The following is an 18,198-nucleotide window of genomic DNA, read 5'->3' as shown; positions in this document are numbered from 1 at the left end:
GCTCCCCTCACAAAGGAAACTGTTCTCTCCTCCAAGATTTCGTTCGTCCACGCAAACTGCTCCTGCAAGGGCAGTTGTACGTACATATGCTCCACACATGCTGGGACGCTACAGTGCGTGATGTAGCTTTGCAAGATTTCTACTGTCGACGTGCCTGGCTTCAGAGCCTCAAACCATGAAACATGCAACGCAACATGAGTGAAAGATGGCCCATAGGCCATGCCGCCTTTGCTGCATGCCTCCAAAAAAGAGTTTAAAGCACTGGAAGTCCTGCAACTTGCTCTCAATGTGATGCTTTAGTCCTAGAACTTGCATTTTGATCCTATCTAGTCCCAAAACTTACATTAAATGTGTAAAGTTGGTCCTGATGAACCACAGAGCGACAAGCGGACGCCTGGGTCCTGACCCGGTCAGCGCACGACATTTTGCAAAGAGGCCCCTGCCTTTGGTTTGAATCAACCCACAAGACACGAAAACACCTGAATTAATTTTTTAGGATACCATGGTCTCCCCCCCCCCCCCCCCCCCCCCCCCCCCCCCCGACCGATGTATGTGATCTATATCGCGCGGGTTTGTTTCTTTCCTAACAATGCAACTTGGGCATAGCCATCGGTGATTAAGTGGATCAAGCAAATAGCATCCCACTCGATTAACAGCCCTGTATCTAGTCTAAAAAATATATAAAAAGTTAGTTCTGTCCCATTACTGGATACCACCGTTTCACTCGTGGTAAATTTAAATTGATAATGCATGTAAAATGTCCTTGGCAGAGTCAATAAACAATACTACAGAGAAACACTTATTCACCTGCAGGCAAGCCAATGTTTCCCCAAAGAAGAGGGTATTCCCATTTGAAAGCAAGCAAATCCGATCGAAAAGTCCAAAAACCTCCGTGCTACTTTGATACATTGTGAAGATGACTGTGCACCCAATGCTGGCAAGTTTCTTCAGTGTTACCATCAAGAGGAGTGCAGAAACACTGCATCAAAAGAAGAGAAGTTACACGGTGTAATTTAATCTGCAGTTATACTACAACGTTCAAAGATACAAGCTATGAAGCAAGAGTGCACCAATCGTGTTAACACCCATCCTTCATAAAACACAACACTCTCGTTCTTAGCAGACTGAAAAAGCTTAGACTGACGTTTTCCTCAGAATGCAGGACACAACCACACGCATACATAACAGGTGCTATTTTTACTAAAGGAAAACAAACAAGCAAAATGTAATTATGGTCTTTCTTTCCTTTCTTGCTCTCTATTTTGCTTACACACTTGTAACTGCTACTGCTACTCTTGGCTCTTCCTCTTACTAAATGAAATCAGCACTGGCTGCTTTTCGTCAGAAAAAGGTAATTATGGAGAAGAGAAACAACCTGTCAAGGTGATACAGAGGCTCATCGATGAACAGAACATGTGGCCTCATCACAAGCTCTCTTGCAATGCTGACCCGCCTCCTCTCGCCAGTCAGAAGCCTCTTTGTGAAGCAGTGTCCACCAATGAGTTTGTCAGCATAGTCACCCAACGACATGGCCGCGATAGCATCTTCCACAAATGACTTCTTCGAAGAGAAGACGCCCGGGAGCTGCAAGAGCGCCGAGTAGTACAGCATCTCCCGTACTGTGAGAGATTCGATTAGCACATCGTCCCGGTCAGCATACCCCTACAAGCGCTCCAAGGAACAGGACATAAACAATCCATGGCATGCAGTGCTAGCATCAGCAGCAAATCAACATTTTAGCAACGTAAGCATATGCACTGACGGAAGATCGGCTAGATAGAACATAGAAGCAATTGGTCATATCATAGATAATTCAGTTGTTCGGTGTGACATGATCAGATTGATAAGTGACACCCGGCTAAGTGGAGTAGTAATGAATGTGATAAGTGGAAGCTGTAAATGGCCATCAAAGCAATGAAATCTGACAAATACGAGGCAGAAGTTGACAGCAGTCTGAAGATGCTTGATTTAACAGAGCATACATTTCTCAACAGGATTGTGCATTTTGTGTGCGGAAGAAAGAGCTTACATATGATCCATATGGTAATGGTGACTTGACGCCATTGACAAAGACCTCGCCATACATCCGCTCGGCGCCGCGCAGCCTCCCTGAGAGCAGCTAGTGGCATCAGTTAGTGAGCTCAAATTCAGTTACTAGTGGAGTGGAGTGGAGTGGAGTGTGACATGAGTCAGTAACAGAAGCTCAAATTCAGTCAAAGCAGCAGAGTGGAGCAGTGGAGTGAGGGCGAGGCAAGAATCTGTAACCTGCGATGGCTCGGAGGAGGGTGGATTTGCCGGAGCGGGCGGGGCCCATGACGACGGTGAGGGTGCCGGGCAGGGCGTAGCCGTTGGAGCCCCTGACGACGCGGCGCCGTCCGTCCCGGACGGAGACGCTGAGCTCCTTCCAGACGAGCGCGACGTCGGCCACCTTGCGCTCCCGGAATCCGGAGCCGGACGCGGAGGGCGCCGGCAGGGAGGGGGACGGGGACGGGTAGGCGCTGCTGGCGGCGGAGGCGGAGGCGAGGTGGATGGAGGAGGAGGAGTCGTGGGCGGCGGCGTCGACGGTGATGGCGTCGACGATGGCTATGCCCAAGTTGCATTCTTTAATTCAGGTGTTTTCGTATCCTATGAGTTGATTCGAACCAAAGGCAGGGGCCTCGTTGCAAAATGCCGCGCACTGACCGGGTCGGGACCCAAGCGTCCACTTGCCGCTCTGTGATTCGTCAGGATTAAATTTGCACATTTGATGCAAGTTCTAGGACTGCATAAACTCAAAATGCAAGTTTTAGGATTAAAGCATCACGTTGAGAACAAGTCGTAAGACTCCCAATGCTTTTAACTCTCCAAATTTTTTACAAATTTCGTCCAAGGTGGTGGTACGTACCCCATGCATGTGGAATGCCCACATGCATGGGCTCCAGGCCAGGCCAGGGGCAGGGCATGTCGTGTCGCTCCTCTCTTTCCGTTACTACCTTCTCTGCCCAGGTCCGTCGGCGTGGCATTGTCCCTTGCCTTTACTCCTTGCCGCTCCCGCTCTCGCTGACGTGCGGGGCCGGGGCCCGTGCCGTCGCCTGAGGATGTTCGTTCGTCTCCATGACAAAACGGAAGGCGGAAGAGGACGGGCGGGAAGGAAAGTCAAGAGGCATGCATGCATGCATGCAGCGGCAGCAGAGCCCACAACGTGCGCCGAAAACGACCCCCGGGCTGGAAACGCGCCGTGCTTTGCCGCCGGCCGACGTACGTGGCCTCCCGTCGCACCACCCGAAACACGGACAAACCGGCCGGTGCGGTGCACGCACGCTCCCTCCCTCGCCGGTGCCATGATCCGTGCTCGTTCGTGTAGCTAGCAGGAAAGTGCAAGTCTTAGTAGTGGTTAAGCTACATGAGGTGAGCCGGTAGGAATCTGGCCATGTATATCCACATCTTAGTTAGTTTCTCCTTGATTAGGTGGCTCATTACGTCGGTCAATTATTTACACCCTTTCGTAACAAAAGAAAAACGTCGTGTGAGGATGAATGGCTTCACCTCCTCACTCGTTTTTCTTTTTAAGAATCTTTCAATCTATTCACCTTCAATCATGACAGTACAAAGAACAACAGATGTAAAAATATGACAACCATGTCCGTGGATCACCTAGCGACGACTACAAACATTGGAGCGAGCCGAAGGCGCGCCGCCATCATTGTCCCTCCATCACCGAAGCCGGGCAAACCTTGTTGTAGTACGCACCAGAGTAAAAAATCATCATCGATGAAGAAGGTCGTAGATCAAAAGGGTCAAACCTGTAAAAATCCAAACAAAGACCGGATCCAAAGGATCCACCGAAGACCGGCACCGACCGAATCCCGTGAGATCCGACGGAGACAAACCACCACACGCCCTCCGGCGATGCTAGACGCACCATCGGGACGGGGATAGAACGTGGGAAATATTATTCCTACTAAGGGACAGCGCCGCCGCTACACAGCTCTAACCCAGACGCTGAATCTAACAAGAATGAGATCGGGATCCCTCCCGCCGCTGGGGGGGGGGGGGGGGGAGATCCTACGCACCTCCATGGCCTAGAGGCCATCGAAGATGGGGTGGATTAGCGGCGGCGCCGACGGGAGAAGAAGAGCTTTTCTTATAGACAGGTGGTACGCGCATGTTATCTTATACTCTCTTTGATCCATAAACTAATAAATCAACGACACCTAACCTAATATACATAGAAGGAAGTACTCGTGCCGTTTGTAAATATAAATTTTTTAAAAAATTTCAATAGGCATTACATACGAATGTATAGAAACGTATTTTAAAGTATAGATTCATTTATTTTGCTTCGTATGTACTAATTCTTATTGAAATCTATAATAACACTTACATTTAAGAACGATGGAGTAGTATTTATTACGTGCGCGAGGGCGACGTGACAAGGTTGAACGGAGATTTGGACAAGCGTGGTAGTACGAGTTATCGTACCGTACCAATTTGCTACACTGTATATGGGTACTGACGGGGTTACTGCTGATGGATGCTGCCGGGAAGCGACACCACTCCATCGGTTGTGGTTGGAGTACCAGTACGTGTACAGTGTACTGCACCCCAAATTATGATGCTGTTTATTTCGTACTCCAGTCTCCAGGAAGCGAAATCATCACATTTTATTTTGTCGTGGAGCCTGAAATACACTGCTGGCGTGGACCAGCGGCTCGTGTTTCTCTGTGCAATCTTGAGGCCGTACGTACATGCGCGGGGAACGGATGAGCGTGACACTTGATCATGGGGCGATGATCACGACCCTAATCATGCTGTTTTCATGCGGCTAAGAGCAACTTCAATGGGGCGATCCACTTCATCCGCGGCCGTCCGTTTGGGTTGGCGCGGATAGAAAAAGAGGCCCAATGCGCCGACCCAAACGGACGCGCGTCCGTTTTTCGTCGCGGGCGACCCATTTTCGGCCAATTTTTAGCCTGATTTGCGTCGCCACGGACACACGAAGGACGCGTGTTTGCTCGCCTACTCCTGTCCCCGGGCCCGCTTGTCTGTGGCACATTGGCCTTCCCTCTCCCCAGCCAACTAGCAACCCTCGCCCCCGCCTCCTCCGTCACCGACGCCGCCGCTCATTTTGCCGGTGACTCTTGTAGCTGCCGCCGCCTTCACATCCGCCCAGCAACGCCGCCCCTGCCCCCAGTCGCCCACCGCCGCCGTTTTGCCGCCAGGGAGCAAGCTGGTTCCCCGCCGCTGTTTCCCCCACGCCCAGCCGCCCCGCGACCAAAAAGATGCCTCGCCGCCCCAGTCACAGACGACCGACACGCTCGTCGGACGCCGTCACCCTCGTCGGACGCCGGCCGGGCAGCTAGCTAGTCTGTGGGCGTCGCGTCTCCCCTCGCCGGCTGTCTCCTTCTTCGACGCCCGCAAGTTGTTCGACAGTTTGCCAAGGTATGAAAATGGACTCCGCCGACGAGTTCTTTTTCCACAATTTCCTTTGCAACTCCGACGATTCGTCCGACGACGAGGAGGAGATATTGGCTGCTGTGTTGGTCCATCACCACCTCAACAACCAGCAGCCGTTGTTCCGTGGCTCCATTCCGGGCCACCTTCCGGCGTTGAATCGTAATCGGGAGAGCGGGCATTTCCTTCTCTGGAAGGACTACTTTGATACAACAAACCCGTTGTTCAAACATCACAAATGCCGCCGCCGGTTCCGTATGAGTAGGCATGTTTTCAACCGTATTAGAGAGGGAGTGGTCGGCTATGATGACTACTTCGAGTGCAAAGAGGATGCCGTCGGCAAGATTGGTTTCTCCTCTTATTAGAAATGCACTGCCGCCATCCGAATGCTTGCATACGGAGTGCCCGGTGATCTAATTGACGAGTACGTCCGTATGAGCGAGTCTACATGCCTAGAGTCCCTGTATAAGTTTTGCAAGGCTGTGATTGTTGTGTTTGGCCCTGAGTACTTGAGAGAGCCGACAGCTGAAGATACAACCCATTTGTTGGCGATGAATGCTAGCAGGGGCTTCCCGGGGATGCTTGGCAGCATAGACTGCATGCACTGGGAGTGGAAGAACTGCCCTTCTGCTTGGCAAGGGCAGTATAAGGGACATGTCAGGGCTTGCACTGTCATACTAGAGGCTGTGGCGTCTCAAGATCTCTGGATCTGGCACTCTTTCTTTGGCATGGCTGGATCACACAATGATATCAACGTGCTTCAGCGCTCGCTGGTGTTTGCTAGGCTTGCCGAAGGCAACAGCCCACCAGTGAACTTTACTGTCAACGGCCACACCTACGACAAAGGGTATTATCTGGGTGACGGTATCTATGCTCAGTGGACCACTATTGTCAAGACAATACCCAACCCTGTCGGAGAGAAAAAGAAAAGATTTGCCCAAGAGCAAGAGAGTGCTAGAAAGGATGTCGAGCGTGCCTTTGGTGTTTTGCAATCTCGATGGGGCATCGTTCAGTATCCTTCTAATATTTGGAGTACGCAGAAACTATGGGAGGTGATGACTGCTTGTGTGATCATGCACAACATGATCGTAGAAGACGAGCGCCCGGAACGTCTGTACGATCAAGGGTTTCAGTTTCAGGGTGAGAATGTTGTGCCTGAGCATGGAGTAGCGGCAACATTTGAGCAGTTCACTCAGTTTCATGAAGACATGCGTGATTGGAAAACTCACGTGCAACTGCAAAATAATTTGGTTGAGTATATGTGGACTCATGTTGGCAACCAATAGATGTATCTTTTTTATTCATTTTGCAAAACTATGTGAAACATTTTTATTTTTATTTGGCCTGTAAACTATACTATTTATTTGGGCGGACTCTTTTGTTTGTTAAATTTTCATTTCACCATATGTGAGAATGCAATGCAAAATTAGGCGGCCAGCCGGTCACGCCTGCACATATAGGTCGGCGCATTGGGCACGCTGCCGACCCATATGAAAAACACGATGGACGCCGGGCGGGCGGCCGACCCAAACGAACAAAAAGAGGACGAAATCGCTGTCCGTTTGGGTCGGCCCGTTGGAGTTGCTCTAACTCTGCAAATTTACATTACGTGAACCCAGGTGCTACATATATACAGCCCTAGTGATCAGCGATGCAGAGGCGGAGCAAGGCTTTGGTTGTCCGTTCTCCCCCGATGTGCTCGACAAGTCTCTTCTACGGCTCGCCATGCCGTCGCGGAGTTAAAGCTGCCCTGGATGCTAGGTGGTGACGATGACAAGTGGCTGGTGGTCTTCGAGGAGGTGTTGGTTGACGCCAACTCCGTTCATTTTTTTTTTGCCTTTTGGTGGTCTTCTCGGTCGCAACTGTCTAGGAGCCGCACCGGCAGTCGACTGTTTGGCATTGGCCGGCATGGGTTTCGGCGTATGTGGCGACGAGGATTTCGTTGGCGAAAGTCGACGGTGAAGTCGGATCGGGTCGCTGGCTCGTGGAGGAGTGATGACGATGACGCTTGGTGACGATCTCGACTTTGCGGTTCTTCTTTTCAAAAGCTTTACTGTTTTTTTTTTCACCATCGAGTTTGGATTGCTTCCCATGAGTTCCATGTGGTAGCTTTATAGTTTGACTTGAGACATACTGCATGCGAAGCACGTACCAGAAACAATTAGGGCCTCCGGTGCCTTTTGTTGTTGTTGTTGTTGTTGTTGAGAATTGGCGCGTTTTACTCCGGGACACCGTCTCCCGTCGACAACTCACTCCGTATCACACGCACACCCCACGATTCGTTGTAGATGGGTGAAGTGTGACTGGCTAACTGCGTGCACGGCACATATACTTGGACCGATCCGCTGGACGTGCGTGCACGGCCAAGTTGTAGCGGCAGCCAGCGGTACGCGACTAGGATGGTGTCAACCTCGAGGACCGGCCTAGCCAAGCCTAAGCTACGGCCTCGTGTTCCATCATTCTTCTTGCATGTGCCCGGGTTCATCGCGATCGCATTCTCTACGGAGGCGTACGTACGTGCCCGGCGTGTCGCTTGATCGTCGACCAGGACCGATGATCATGATGCCTTTGTGCGACTGCGGTACACACATCTTTCTTGCACATCACATCGCCGGATCGCCCGGTCAGACGCCCGGCCGGCGTAGGCGCTCGCGGTCCCGACCGTGGCAGACGAAGAGCACCATCGTTTCCGTGCATTTGTTTTGCGAGAACCAGCTTTCATTTTTTTTCCTGCAGGTCACCTCACAAGCAATTTTCACCGGCCTTCTTGCATAGCAATTGCAGTTGCACCGCCCTCTTCATCCGCACCGGAAGAAAGAACCTGTTCTATCCGCACTACATATATTTCGCAGCATGCAGGTCACGGCAATTTTCACCGCCCTTCTTGCATTGCAATTGCATCAGCATCGCCCTCTTCATTTGCACTGAGAGAAACAACCTGTTCTATCCATGCTCCATGTAAGCATGCAGGTCATCGGCAATTTTCACTAGCCGTACCCATCAGTCGTATGGAGCAAAACAAAACGTTAGTACTAAGAAGAAGAGTACGATCATTCCTGTTACCACGCACGCACGCAGGCACGCACGTACTGGCCAAGTTGTAGCAGCAGCCAGCAGTACGTGACTATGATGGTGTTAACGTTGAGGACCGGCCTAGCATAGCTATGGCCTCGTGTTTCGTCTTTCGTGCATGTGCCCGGATTCATCGCGATCGCAATCTCGACGGAGACGTGAGACTTGATCGTGGGGCTGATCGATCAGGACCAATAATCGTGATGGTTTTGTGCGACTACGGTGCACGCATCTTTTCTTGCATATCACATCGCCCGGCCGGCGTAGACGCGCGGCCGGGGCAGACGCTCCCGGAGCGCGCGGTCCCGATCATGACAGACGAAGAACAGCATCCAAAACCGGAAAGGATCTTTTCCGCGCGTTTATTTTGCGGGAAGCAGTTTACTTTTTCTGCAGGTCACCGGCAATTTTCACCAGCCTTCTGGCATTGCCATTGTAGTTGTACCGCCCTCTTCATCTGCACTGGGAGAAACAACCCGTTCTATCCACACTCCATGTATTTAGCACCTTGTCAATGGAAGAAGGGGTGACGGTATGCTTTCGGGTTCATGATAGGAATTTAGTATACATCTTTATGAGTTAAATACACCGAAGGTGCCTCAACTTGTCTTGCACGGTCAGTTTAGTGTCTAAAGTTGCAAAATGTGTGTGGCTACATCTCAGATGACTGAGACTTAACCAAGTCTAAGTCAAATGGCATAGCATGTATGAAAGAAAATAAAATGCACAAATCTCCACGTAAGACCATGTGGATATAACATCGACTGAGACTTGGTTAAGTCTTAATCGACTGAGATTTAGCAATCCCGTTGCAAAATATGTGAAATTGATGCTCGAACTTGTCCGACCGTGCAAATAATGTGCCCCCATTTTATCCGGGCGTACGACCAGCCCGCGTGGTACAAATGTGACAGTGGCCCACCTGTCGATGGCTAAGAAGCACTGGGTGGCCTGCAACTGAGAATTTTTATACAACCCCTCCGCCCCCCCCCCCCCTCTCCGTTTTGGGCGTATGGAGCAAACCTCTACCTGGTATCATTGACCCTTTCATTGCCGAAGTGCTTGCGCTACGCGAGGGAGTTATTTTTGCCCAATTGAGGGGCTTCTCGCATGTGGTGATGGAGGTCGACTGTTTAGAGGTGGTTAACATATGGCTTTCGTGTCATAATACAAGATCTATTGTGACGCCTATCTTCGAGGAAATCAGGGAGAGAGCTGCAAATTTTGCTTCTTTTTCGGTGCAACATGTTAGTAGGGATGTCAACGGCACGGCCGACCTTTGTGCCAAACATGCTACTTCCTTAGCGGTATTTGAGTGTTGGATGGATAACTGTCCATCCTTCATTGTAAGCAGCCTTAGGGCTGAGTGTAACCGAATTTCTTTCATGCAATAAAACTCCCGTGTTTCACGTCAAAAAAGAAAACACCGTATGATAGCGAGAAATAATATGAAAAAGAACTCCATGGAGGGGCATTGAACTTGGCACATCATGTTCAACGACGGCACGATCCGCCCAGCCACCCGAACTATGCTTCGAATTCAACTCTTAGCTAGAAAGCCATGTAAATACAATCCACGTATCACTCTGCAATTTTCTTTTACTTTTTTCAAGTTCATGTTTAGCTTCATAACACGTAAAATTTCACATATGAAAAATACAATTATCAATGTGCAAATATTTTTTATTTAAATCTTTTTCCATTCTCATTATTGTGTACTTCGAAGAGTAGACAAGAACACAAATTTACAGCAAGTTCTGGATACGAGTGAAGGCACCACATTTGCATGTTCGGACAAGGTAGGGCATCTATTTCATGTATTTTACAACTTTAGGCACTAAATTAACCGCGGAGGACAAGTTCAGGCGCCTCCAACGTATTTAACTCCATTTTTATATCTATCTATGTACGTACAGGCAGCGAGTTATGCACCGCACGAGTTGGTTTGGGGCCGTCCATGCATGGAGCTGAGCTGAGCTAGCTAGTTATAGTAGCGGCTAGCGGACGAGGGCAGGTGGATCGGCGTCGAGACAAAGTGCACATAAATCTGTACTTGGACTACCGGAACATGCAGATGCCGCGCAGCTAATGAGGGAGGCTAAAGCTAGCTAGGGCACATAAATCTGTACGTGCAGGCAGCCGCGGCAGCGTACCACCAACGGTACTCTCGCTCCGTGCACGCACTCACGCGTCCGTCCGTGATCATGGATCCACCACGGTCGACTTGCCACGCGCGTCAAGCTAATGCGCCGTCGCCCGTCGCCCGACCGGGACCTTCGCCGGCCAGATCAGTACGCGAGCACGTAAATCGCCAATGGAGTACGTACGAGCGTGCATTTACGCTGCTGCACGTACGCGGTCGGCCGGCGCGGCACGCGCCCGTGTGCCTGTCGGGCCGTCGCGTCGAGCGGCCGGGCGGCCGCGCCAGGTACGGGCAGGGCACGGCCGGGCGGCGGACGTACGCGCGCGAGTCGTGTCCTGCTTGTCCGTGCGAGCGAGAGGCCTGCCGGCCGCGTGCGTGTTCGCGCGCCGGTTGCCATCACGTATGCTTCGGCTGCACGCGCCGCGCCACCGGCGGGCACTGCCGGCTGGTGCGCGCAAGGGACGCATGTGCAGCAGTACCGGGTTTCTCCGCTCCACTCCGTGCATGCTCCCTCGGACGCATATGCACCGGCCCGGCCGCGTCGTCGTCGAGCTCTGTCCTGTTGCTCGGTGCGTGCAAGTGCGAGCGAGACCTGCCGGCCGCGTGCGCGCTCTCGCCCGGGTTGCCATCACGTATGCTTTGGCTGCATGCACGCGCCCACGTACGCGTCACTCACGCATCCCGAGCACAGCATGCGTGGGCATGGCCTCGGCGCGCGCTGGCCGGTACGTGCGGTGTGTAACCGGGCGCGCCCTGCCAGGCTGATTGAGGGAGCGTGCGCGCCGCGGTTCGTCGACCGGCTTCCCCTGTGCAGTGATGTGCTGCCCTAGCTGCGTTCGTGAGCTCGTGTGGCGCGGGCGAGGGGGCGCGTCGGGATCAGCCGGACGTGGTGGGCTGCTCAGCGCATGTGCGCAGCTGAGTGAGATGGCTCCGGGCCAGGCCACCGATGGATGGAATGGCTAGTGGCTGGCCGTGCATGTTACTCGCCACGCCAAAAGCTGCCGATGATTCTGTTCCGCCGTAGGTGACCGCGACGCCGCTCGCCGTGGCCTGGAGGCGCGGCTGCGTGGCCCTGTGCCATCACCACCATGCGACAACGACCATGTACGCACACAACGTGAGTGAATTCCCGCTTTCACCTCTGCCGTATCGCTCTCGCCGTTCCCCTTTCCATGGCAAACATATCTACACGCTTTTTCCCCCTTCGATTTAACGGCATATCCACAGACTTGGCAGTAACTGAATTTAAGAACATATGCACAAACTTGGCAGCTGATTCAGTAAAGTCAGAGAACGTGCAGCCGAATTTTCTGGAGTTTGCAGGGTGGGTCTCTTGTCTATGATGCGCAAACTTCGGATCTCAAAAATAGAATGATCCCAAGAGCTACGCTGGGTCATCAGGCGTGACGCAAATACTATGACGGCACACATACACCTACGAGCCAAGGCCATGATGGCCTGGACCAAATGCATCTCCTCTCACCTGAACGCCGGCCCTGGACCATGTACGCAGCAACAAAATACCATCATGCTAAACAGTATCACCATCACCATCATCATCAATACCAAATACGTACAAAACATCATCCACCTCTGCACCAGAAACAAGACCACATACAGGTTTCAACTGGTTTTTCACTTTACAGTTTATTATTATTCAGTAACACCCCATCAGATCAGGCACTTCGGAGTCGGGTAGTTATCAGTTACACAAAAAGAATTGTTCAGTGGCAAGGGCTGTTCTGCTTGCAAAATGTAACAGCACATACTACTGACAAGATCAACTATACATTGCAGGCACCTTGGGTGATTTGCACCCAGCAGGCATCAAAATTCACAGCAGAAACCCGCACTTGGACAGCGTTCATGCAGACATTTTACCTTCTTTTTTTGGTTTGCCTCCCCATCTTCAATAGGTTTCCAGTAACCCTTCCACCGGGGCTTCCGCTTGGCAGGTGTGAGCCATGTAACCTACATATTTTTTTTTGGAATAATAGCCTACATTTTACATTCTACTGCTATAAGCCACTATGCCATTTTTTTTTCTTTCTTTTTGTCAGACGCTATGCCAAATATACTGACCAGTACTACACATGCGCTTGAATAACCATCAGAGCAGAACCAAGTCAGTTTCATCATCTTAGTACACCTGGGAGCTAATAAAAGAATACCCTGATCTTCAGATTCCCTTTGCTAGGGGCAGTAAGGAGATGAGAAGAAACCCACAGACATGATGAGTATCCGCCCGATGATCAGAATAAAAGATGCAAAAGAGTATGTGCCAGATGATCCAGCAATATCCTAGCCAATTGTACTCCAACAGTCATCTGCTGCCTGGTAGCCCACCCCATACTGGTGCAGGTGCCGAGAGTAAAATGAGTCATTGTACATGCTTTTTGGCAGCTCTGATGCGCCAACGATGGACAACGTCAGCTCTGAGTTTCTACATTTCACCTTTCCATAGACATCACTGATGACATATTTCATGAAATCTTCCTTCACAGAGCAAGGATCAAGCTGAGTATCTGATCGAGGGATGAGGCCCCAGTGATAATACAGTCTTGGGTTTGATGACTGTATGATCAACTTCCTGTGATGAATTGGGGTCACACTCAATGCCGTTCATTTTTCCTTCCTCTTTTCTATACCTATCATCTTTTACTTTTTATAAGTTTTTCTTTCATGTTTTTATGTAAAAAAAGGAGTGTATATATTTTATATTTCATTAATATTTTTATAGAATTGCGCTAATGAAGTTATATTTAATGACAAAACGTAGACATGTTAACTTTTTTTAGACATGTTAACTTATTAAGTGATATGAGCAAAATTTTAAATGGTAGCATTTTCTTAATATATCATCAATATTTCTTGGTAAATTTGTACAAGTCTTTTTTAATTTTGTTTTAATTGAATGGTACAAACACTTCTATAAATGTATGAACTTTATGTGCGAACACTTTTTAAAGCCGCATGAACGAAATTCTAGATACACATCGGACATTTTGAATAGGTTTTTTTTATTAATTATATGTTTTTACCGCATTTCTAAAAGTAATGGGAAAATGAAAAAAGTATGTGAGGACGAAAACAAAAAAAACATGTGTATGTGTGCCAGGCTAGGGGTACGCTCATGTCTTCCTTCGCATGGGCTAAGAGCATCTCTTGCAAATCCCGTCAAGCACTACCATTAAAAAACAGTACACGAGCTCACTAAAATGAATATACAGTACCGCGAGACATCGGACGGAACAGATCCCTCTTTGCTTTTTTCTTCATTTTCTCCTCGCGTTTCTTCTTCCCCGGTACACACGCATGGACGAACTTGAACTCCGACCAGAATGCTCCGGTGATGCTCCGGTAGCGCTCTAGCCCGCTGCTTGCTCCGGCGATGCTCCGGTCCGCCGTGTGCTCCGGCGATGCTCCGGCCGGCCACAGGCGAGCTCCTCCACCTGCTTGCTACTAGTTGTCGGCGTCGCGAGGCCCCCTGCTCCGGTGTTGTCCAGTTTTACAGGATCCTCAAAAAAGGGCTGAAATCCTCTATATAGGACGAATGGGAGCTCTAATATTCGGGAGACTGTAATTTTTTTAGGGGATATGCTATTTTACATAATCTATTCGGGCGTTTTTTTCCAGCCTGTACCTTAAATACGAACATTTGACTGCTTTTATAGGATCTGCTAGAGATGCTCTAACCTAGTAAACATCGTTGTAGGTGAGGGGAGCTTGCCTCACTAAACCGAGACCGCGAGAGCTATATCTTGCGCTCGTCTTGCCCAAAGCTTTGTCCCTGCACTGTAGCTATTGGGCCGGCCTATTTATATCTTTTTTTTCATTGGCTCGATTTCGTTCGACAGGAAAAAAAAACTAGACTACCAGGTAGAGAAGTCCGTACATTTTTTTTTAAAATAAAAAGGACAATGTGAGACAACAACGTCCGAGCAAAGGCTCAAAACCGCGTCGGCGACGAGACACAACCGCTTGCTGGCCACTGGCTAGGAGCACACTCAAGTTTTCGTTCGACAGTTCGTTGGGTTTTCGTTAGCTAGTTTCGTTTCTGTTTTCTTCTGTCTTTTTTGTGTAGATTTCTTTCTTCGGTTTTCACTTTTGGGGTCCGGTCTTTTTTTGGGATTTGTTTTGTATTTTCCTTTGTTTTTTATTCACCGATTTTCTTGTTGTCTTTTGCTTTTTTGGTTTTATTTTGTTCTCTTGGTTTTTCTTTTTCTTTTCACTTTTTTTTCTTCGGGTATCTTGTTTCTTATTTTCATCAGTTTTATATGTTTGTCTTGGTTTGTATTTTTTTCTTGGTTTCTCTTAGTTTCCTCATGAATTTTCACGGTTTTCTTCGGGTTATCTATTTTTCTTCTTTTCTGAGGTGTTTCTTTTGTTTCTTTCTTTCGCTTCTTCGGTTTTCAATGCTTCTGTTCATATTTTTCTCTTCAAACAATCTACTATCTTCATACACATTTGTGCATTTTAAGTAAATAATAAAAATATTTGTATACAAGTTTAACATTTTGCAAATACATGATTAATATTTAAAAAGTTATGTTTGATGAATATTTTTTCGCACACATTTTACATTTTCTCTATATATCATCAACAATTTTATTATATTATTAATATTTTATAAATATATTATTAAGTTTATTTTATGTACTATGAGAATTTATTCTGAATTTATGTTCTTATGTTCAATTTTTTAAGAGAATTTCTACATTTTTTGGTATACATCTGAAACATTTTTTTACATGTTTAACATTTGTGAAGTAGATGATTATCATTTTTCATATTTTGCTTTCATGACTACCTTTTCCATACCATTTTCATATATTTTTGTTTCATGACTAATTTTTTGGTATATACCAGGAACATTTTATATGAGCAGTTAGTATTTTTGAAATATATGATTAGCATTTTTTTGATACATTGTTTAAAATTTATGATTTTATGGTCAAATTTTTTAATATATGTTCTACATTTTTTGTATATACATCAGGAAATTTTTTATACATATTTAATATTTTTAAAATAAATGATTTACCATTTTTTGGATGGTTGATTAACATTTTTAAGTACATGATCAAGTTTTTATACACATTGCATTTTTCTATACATGAGGAATATTTTTCCTATACACATCTATCATTTTACTAGTGCTGATTAGGAAATTGCAAATATTTTATGTGGAGTGTTTTTGTAATATATATTTTTAAATATCCAGAAGTATAAAAAATGCAAAAAATAATATTTTTTAGGATCAAGAGAATATTTTAATTTGTGAAGATTTTTAAAATTCCCATTTATTTCCAAGTTTATAATATTTCTCTAAATGTTGAATATTTTTCATGTTCCTGAGTATTGTTTAAAGCTTTTTCAAAATTCGTAAAAAAAGGTAAAATAGAAAGAAAAAAACTCGGCAACCTTTCGCCAGCTGGCGGATGTAGTGGACAGGGTGGGTCTTGGACTACGCTGGGATTTTGGCTCAGCTCGTAATAAGAGATGGGCTGAAACGAAAAGGAAAGCCCAGCAATCCAGTGCCTCCCCTCAAAAAAAAAAAAACCCGGCGAGTCGAGTGCCTCACTTCTGCGATTCCCCTTTGCGGCTCTGACCTCTGCCACCAGCCGCCGGCCTCGCCTCGCCGGCGACTCGCCGTCGCCGGATTCCCTGAAGGCCAGGAGCCCAGGATGGAAGCTCAGATTAGATATTAAGCTCCACAATTTCCGAACTATAAGCAGCGCGGGATAGGGGATAGAGATGGCTGCTGTCGGCGCGAAGGCGGTGCCGCCCACTCTGCTGTCGCTGTGCCTGCAAGCGGTCGCCGCGCATCTCACCGCCGACGCAGCCGGCGCGGGTCGATCTGGTGGGTGCGGCGCTCAGTTCGACGGGTTCGTCCAGGAGCACGAGGAGGAGGGGGGTGGCGGCCACCTCGCGCCGGAGCAGGTCGCGGAGGCGCTGCCCTGGGAGCTTCTCCACCAGCTGGCGTCTTCTCTGCCGCCGTTCGCTCTCGAACTGCTCCATCACGGCGCCCATGCCCGGTACCCTACCCCTCTCCCTGTCCTTCCCTCCTTTTAGTACAGTATCTTCTTACATTTTCAAAGAGAAATTGGCTAATCACTTTGCATTTCGAATTGCCCATCCTAGATGCTGCTCTTCTACTTCCCTTACTGATCGATTCGGAGAGGCCGACGGCAATAGACGTGGGACAAAACGTTCAAGGTGACACTCATCTAGTACACACCAATAAGTCAGGTGTTGTAGGAATATTTGTTAGAAGACCTCGGCCAAGAGAATACTCTTCAAGTATTTGATAATGTTGATGCTCGCAGGTGTGAAGACTTCAGCACTGCATGGCAGGCATTGTTCGAATCTCGCTGGCCCCTCCATGATAACACTGGACATGATAACTTGGTTACTGTAGATTGGCAGCAGCTGTACTGGGAAAAGCATTTGCAAGAGTATGTTATCAAACAATTACAGATGGTTTAATCGTTAATCTGTTCATTCTGGACTGACTTTGTCACTTATTTTTACCCTTTCACAGGTGCCTGGACGAAGCTGCAGAGGCTGCGTTGCTTCCTTTATTTTGTGGGCGTATTGGTGAGCTAAGTATGTCAGGTGAATATATAAAACCTCTTCCTCCTTAAGTACTCCCTCCGATCCAAAATAAGTGCCAGGGTCAACCATGATACTTATTTTTGATCGGAGGGAATATTTGTTATGCTTGACATCGTTTGGTTATTTACTCATCACAGTAAACAACTATCTTAACAACATGAGCAATGGGCTGATTTGTTTTCTAGCCAAGAATAGTTTTATGTTATGCTTGTTGTTAGTTGTAGCGATTGAAATTATCTTCAAGTCTAACTATAATCTATGCAGATAAAATCATGAGTTCCGTTTACCTCAGTGAGAACATAGCCCAACAGTATTCCAGACTGTCATATCATTGGACCATACTTGGATCTTATGCAAGGTGCGATCATATGTCATTTGTTTGTCATATACCCAGTTCCTCTTTAACTCATATTTAACCTTTTCATGGAGAACTGCCTGGTGCTAGTGATTTATATTCAATTAAAGAAACCCTCACTCGTCAGTAGTTAGAAATCGATAATAATCTCATGGGGATCTCTAATCTGGTTATGCAATGTTAGTTTTCCCAGTTTAGTTACAACATGAACCTAGGTTAGATCAGGTTGCTTCTAGCATCCCTCAAGAGCTATGCAGAAATTGGATTTTCTTAATTCTTACTATAGTAAATTTTCCTCATTTTCAGGTGCTTGAGATTTCAAAATGTGCTTTGCACGGCCGAAGTTTGTGTAAGTGCTCAAGCAGTACCTTGTTCCTTCATTTTTCCACTGTCTATGATTAATTATCTACGGTCTGTAGCATGTGTTGTTTCAATTGTGCATCTGTATTGCTGTTATTTTGTTGGTATTTTGTTATTTGTGTATCTCTCCATCATCCATACAACAATAAATGTGCACTCAGATAGTCAGATTCCAGAATAAGTTGTTGTTTGTGCTATATATATGTTTGCATATGTA

The 18,198-nt window shown here is 47.7% G+C and overlaps 2 protein-coding genes across 2 annotated transcripts; one reads left to right on the top strand and one right to left on the bottom strand.

Moving 5' to 3' along the window:
* Positions 1-674: 674 nt before the first annotated feature.
* Positions 675-2,602, bottom strand: LOC125540943 (ABC transporter G family member 3-like). Its single transcript, XM_048704461.1, has 4 exons — positions 2,266-2,602; positions 2,030-2,109; positions 1,376-1,662; positions 675-979 (listed from the first exon to the last, which is right to left on the bottom strand). The coding sequence occupies exons 1-4, from the start codon at positions 2,312-2,314 to the stop codon at positions 736-738; spliced, it is 660 nt and encodes a 219-aa protein (XP_048560418.1). The 5' UTR covers positions 2,315-2,602; the 3' UTR covers positions 675-735.
* Positions 2,603-16,187: 13,585 nt separating this feature from the next.
* On the top strand, positions 16,188-18,162 carry LOC125534939. The gene is made up of 6 exons (XM_048697994.1): positions 16,188-16,686; positions 16,793-16,867; positions 16,978-17,106; positions 17,193-17,266; positions 17,531-17,624; positions 17,928-18,162. The coding sequence occupies exons 1-6, from the start codon at positions 16,406-16,408 to the stop codon at positions 18,160-18,162; spliced, it is 888 nt and encodes a 295-aa protein (XP_048553951.1). The 5' UTR covers positions 16,188-16,405.
* The last annotated feature ends 36 nt before the right edge of the window (positions 18,163-18,198 follow it).

The sequence above is a fragment of the Triticum urartu genome, chromosome 2 (assembly GCF_003073215.2).
Source record: "Triticum urartu cultivar G1812 chromosome 2, Tu2.1, whole genome shotgun sequence".
Lineage (NCBI taxonomy): Eukaryota > Viridiplantae > Streptophyta > Magnoliopsida > Poales > Poaceae > Triticum > Triticum urartu.
The sequence above is the reverse complement of the archived record's forward strand: the minus strand, read 5'-3'. Positions and strand labels throughout refer to the sequence as shown.

What these genes read in the sequence shown, in the direction of transcription:
- LOC125534939 (XM_048697994.1), top strand. Translation starts at nt 16,406, where the DNA reads ATGGCTGCTGTCGGCGCGAAGGCGGTGCCGCCCACTCTGCTGTCGCTG. An exon ending in CATCACGGCGCCCATGCCCG is followed by an intron (nt 16,687 to 16,792) that starts GTACCCTACCCC and finishes TGCCCATCCTAG; the next exon opens with ATGCTGCTCTTCTACTTCCC. An exon ending in TGGGAAAAGCATTTGCAAGA is followed by an intron (nt 17,107 to 17,192) that starts GTATGTTATCAA and finishes ACCCTTTCACAG; the next exon opens with GTGCCTGGACGAAGCTGCAG.
- LOC125540943 (XM_048704461.1), bottom strand. Translation starts at nt 2,314, where the DNA reads ATGGGCCCCGCCCGCTCCGGCAAATCCACCCTCCTCCGAGCCATCGCA. An exon ending in CCTCCTCCGAGCCATCGCAG is followed by an intron (nt 2,110 to 2,265) that starts GTTACAGATTCT and finishes AGCTGCTCTCAG; the next exon opens with GGAGGCTGCGCGGCGCCGAG. An exon ending in CATTACCATATGGATCATAT is followed by an intron (nt 1,663 to 2,029) that starts GTAAGCTCTTTC and finishes GAGCGCTTGTAG; the next exon opens with GGGTATGCTGACCGGGACGA.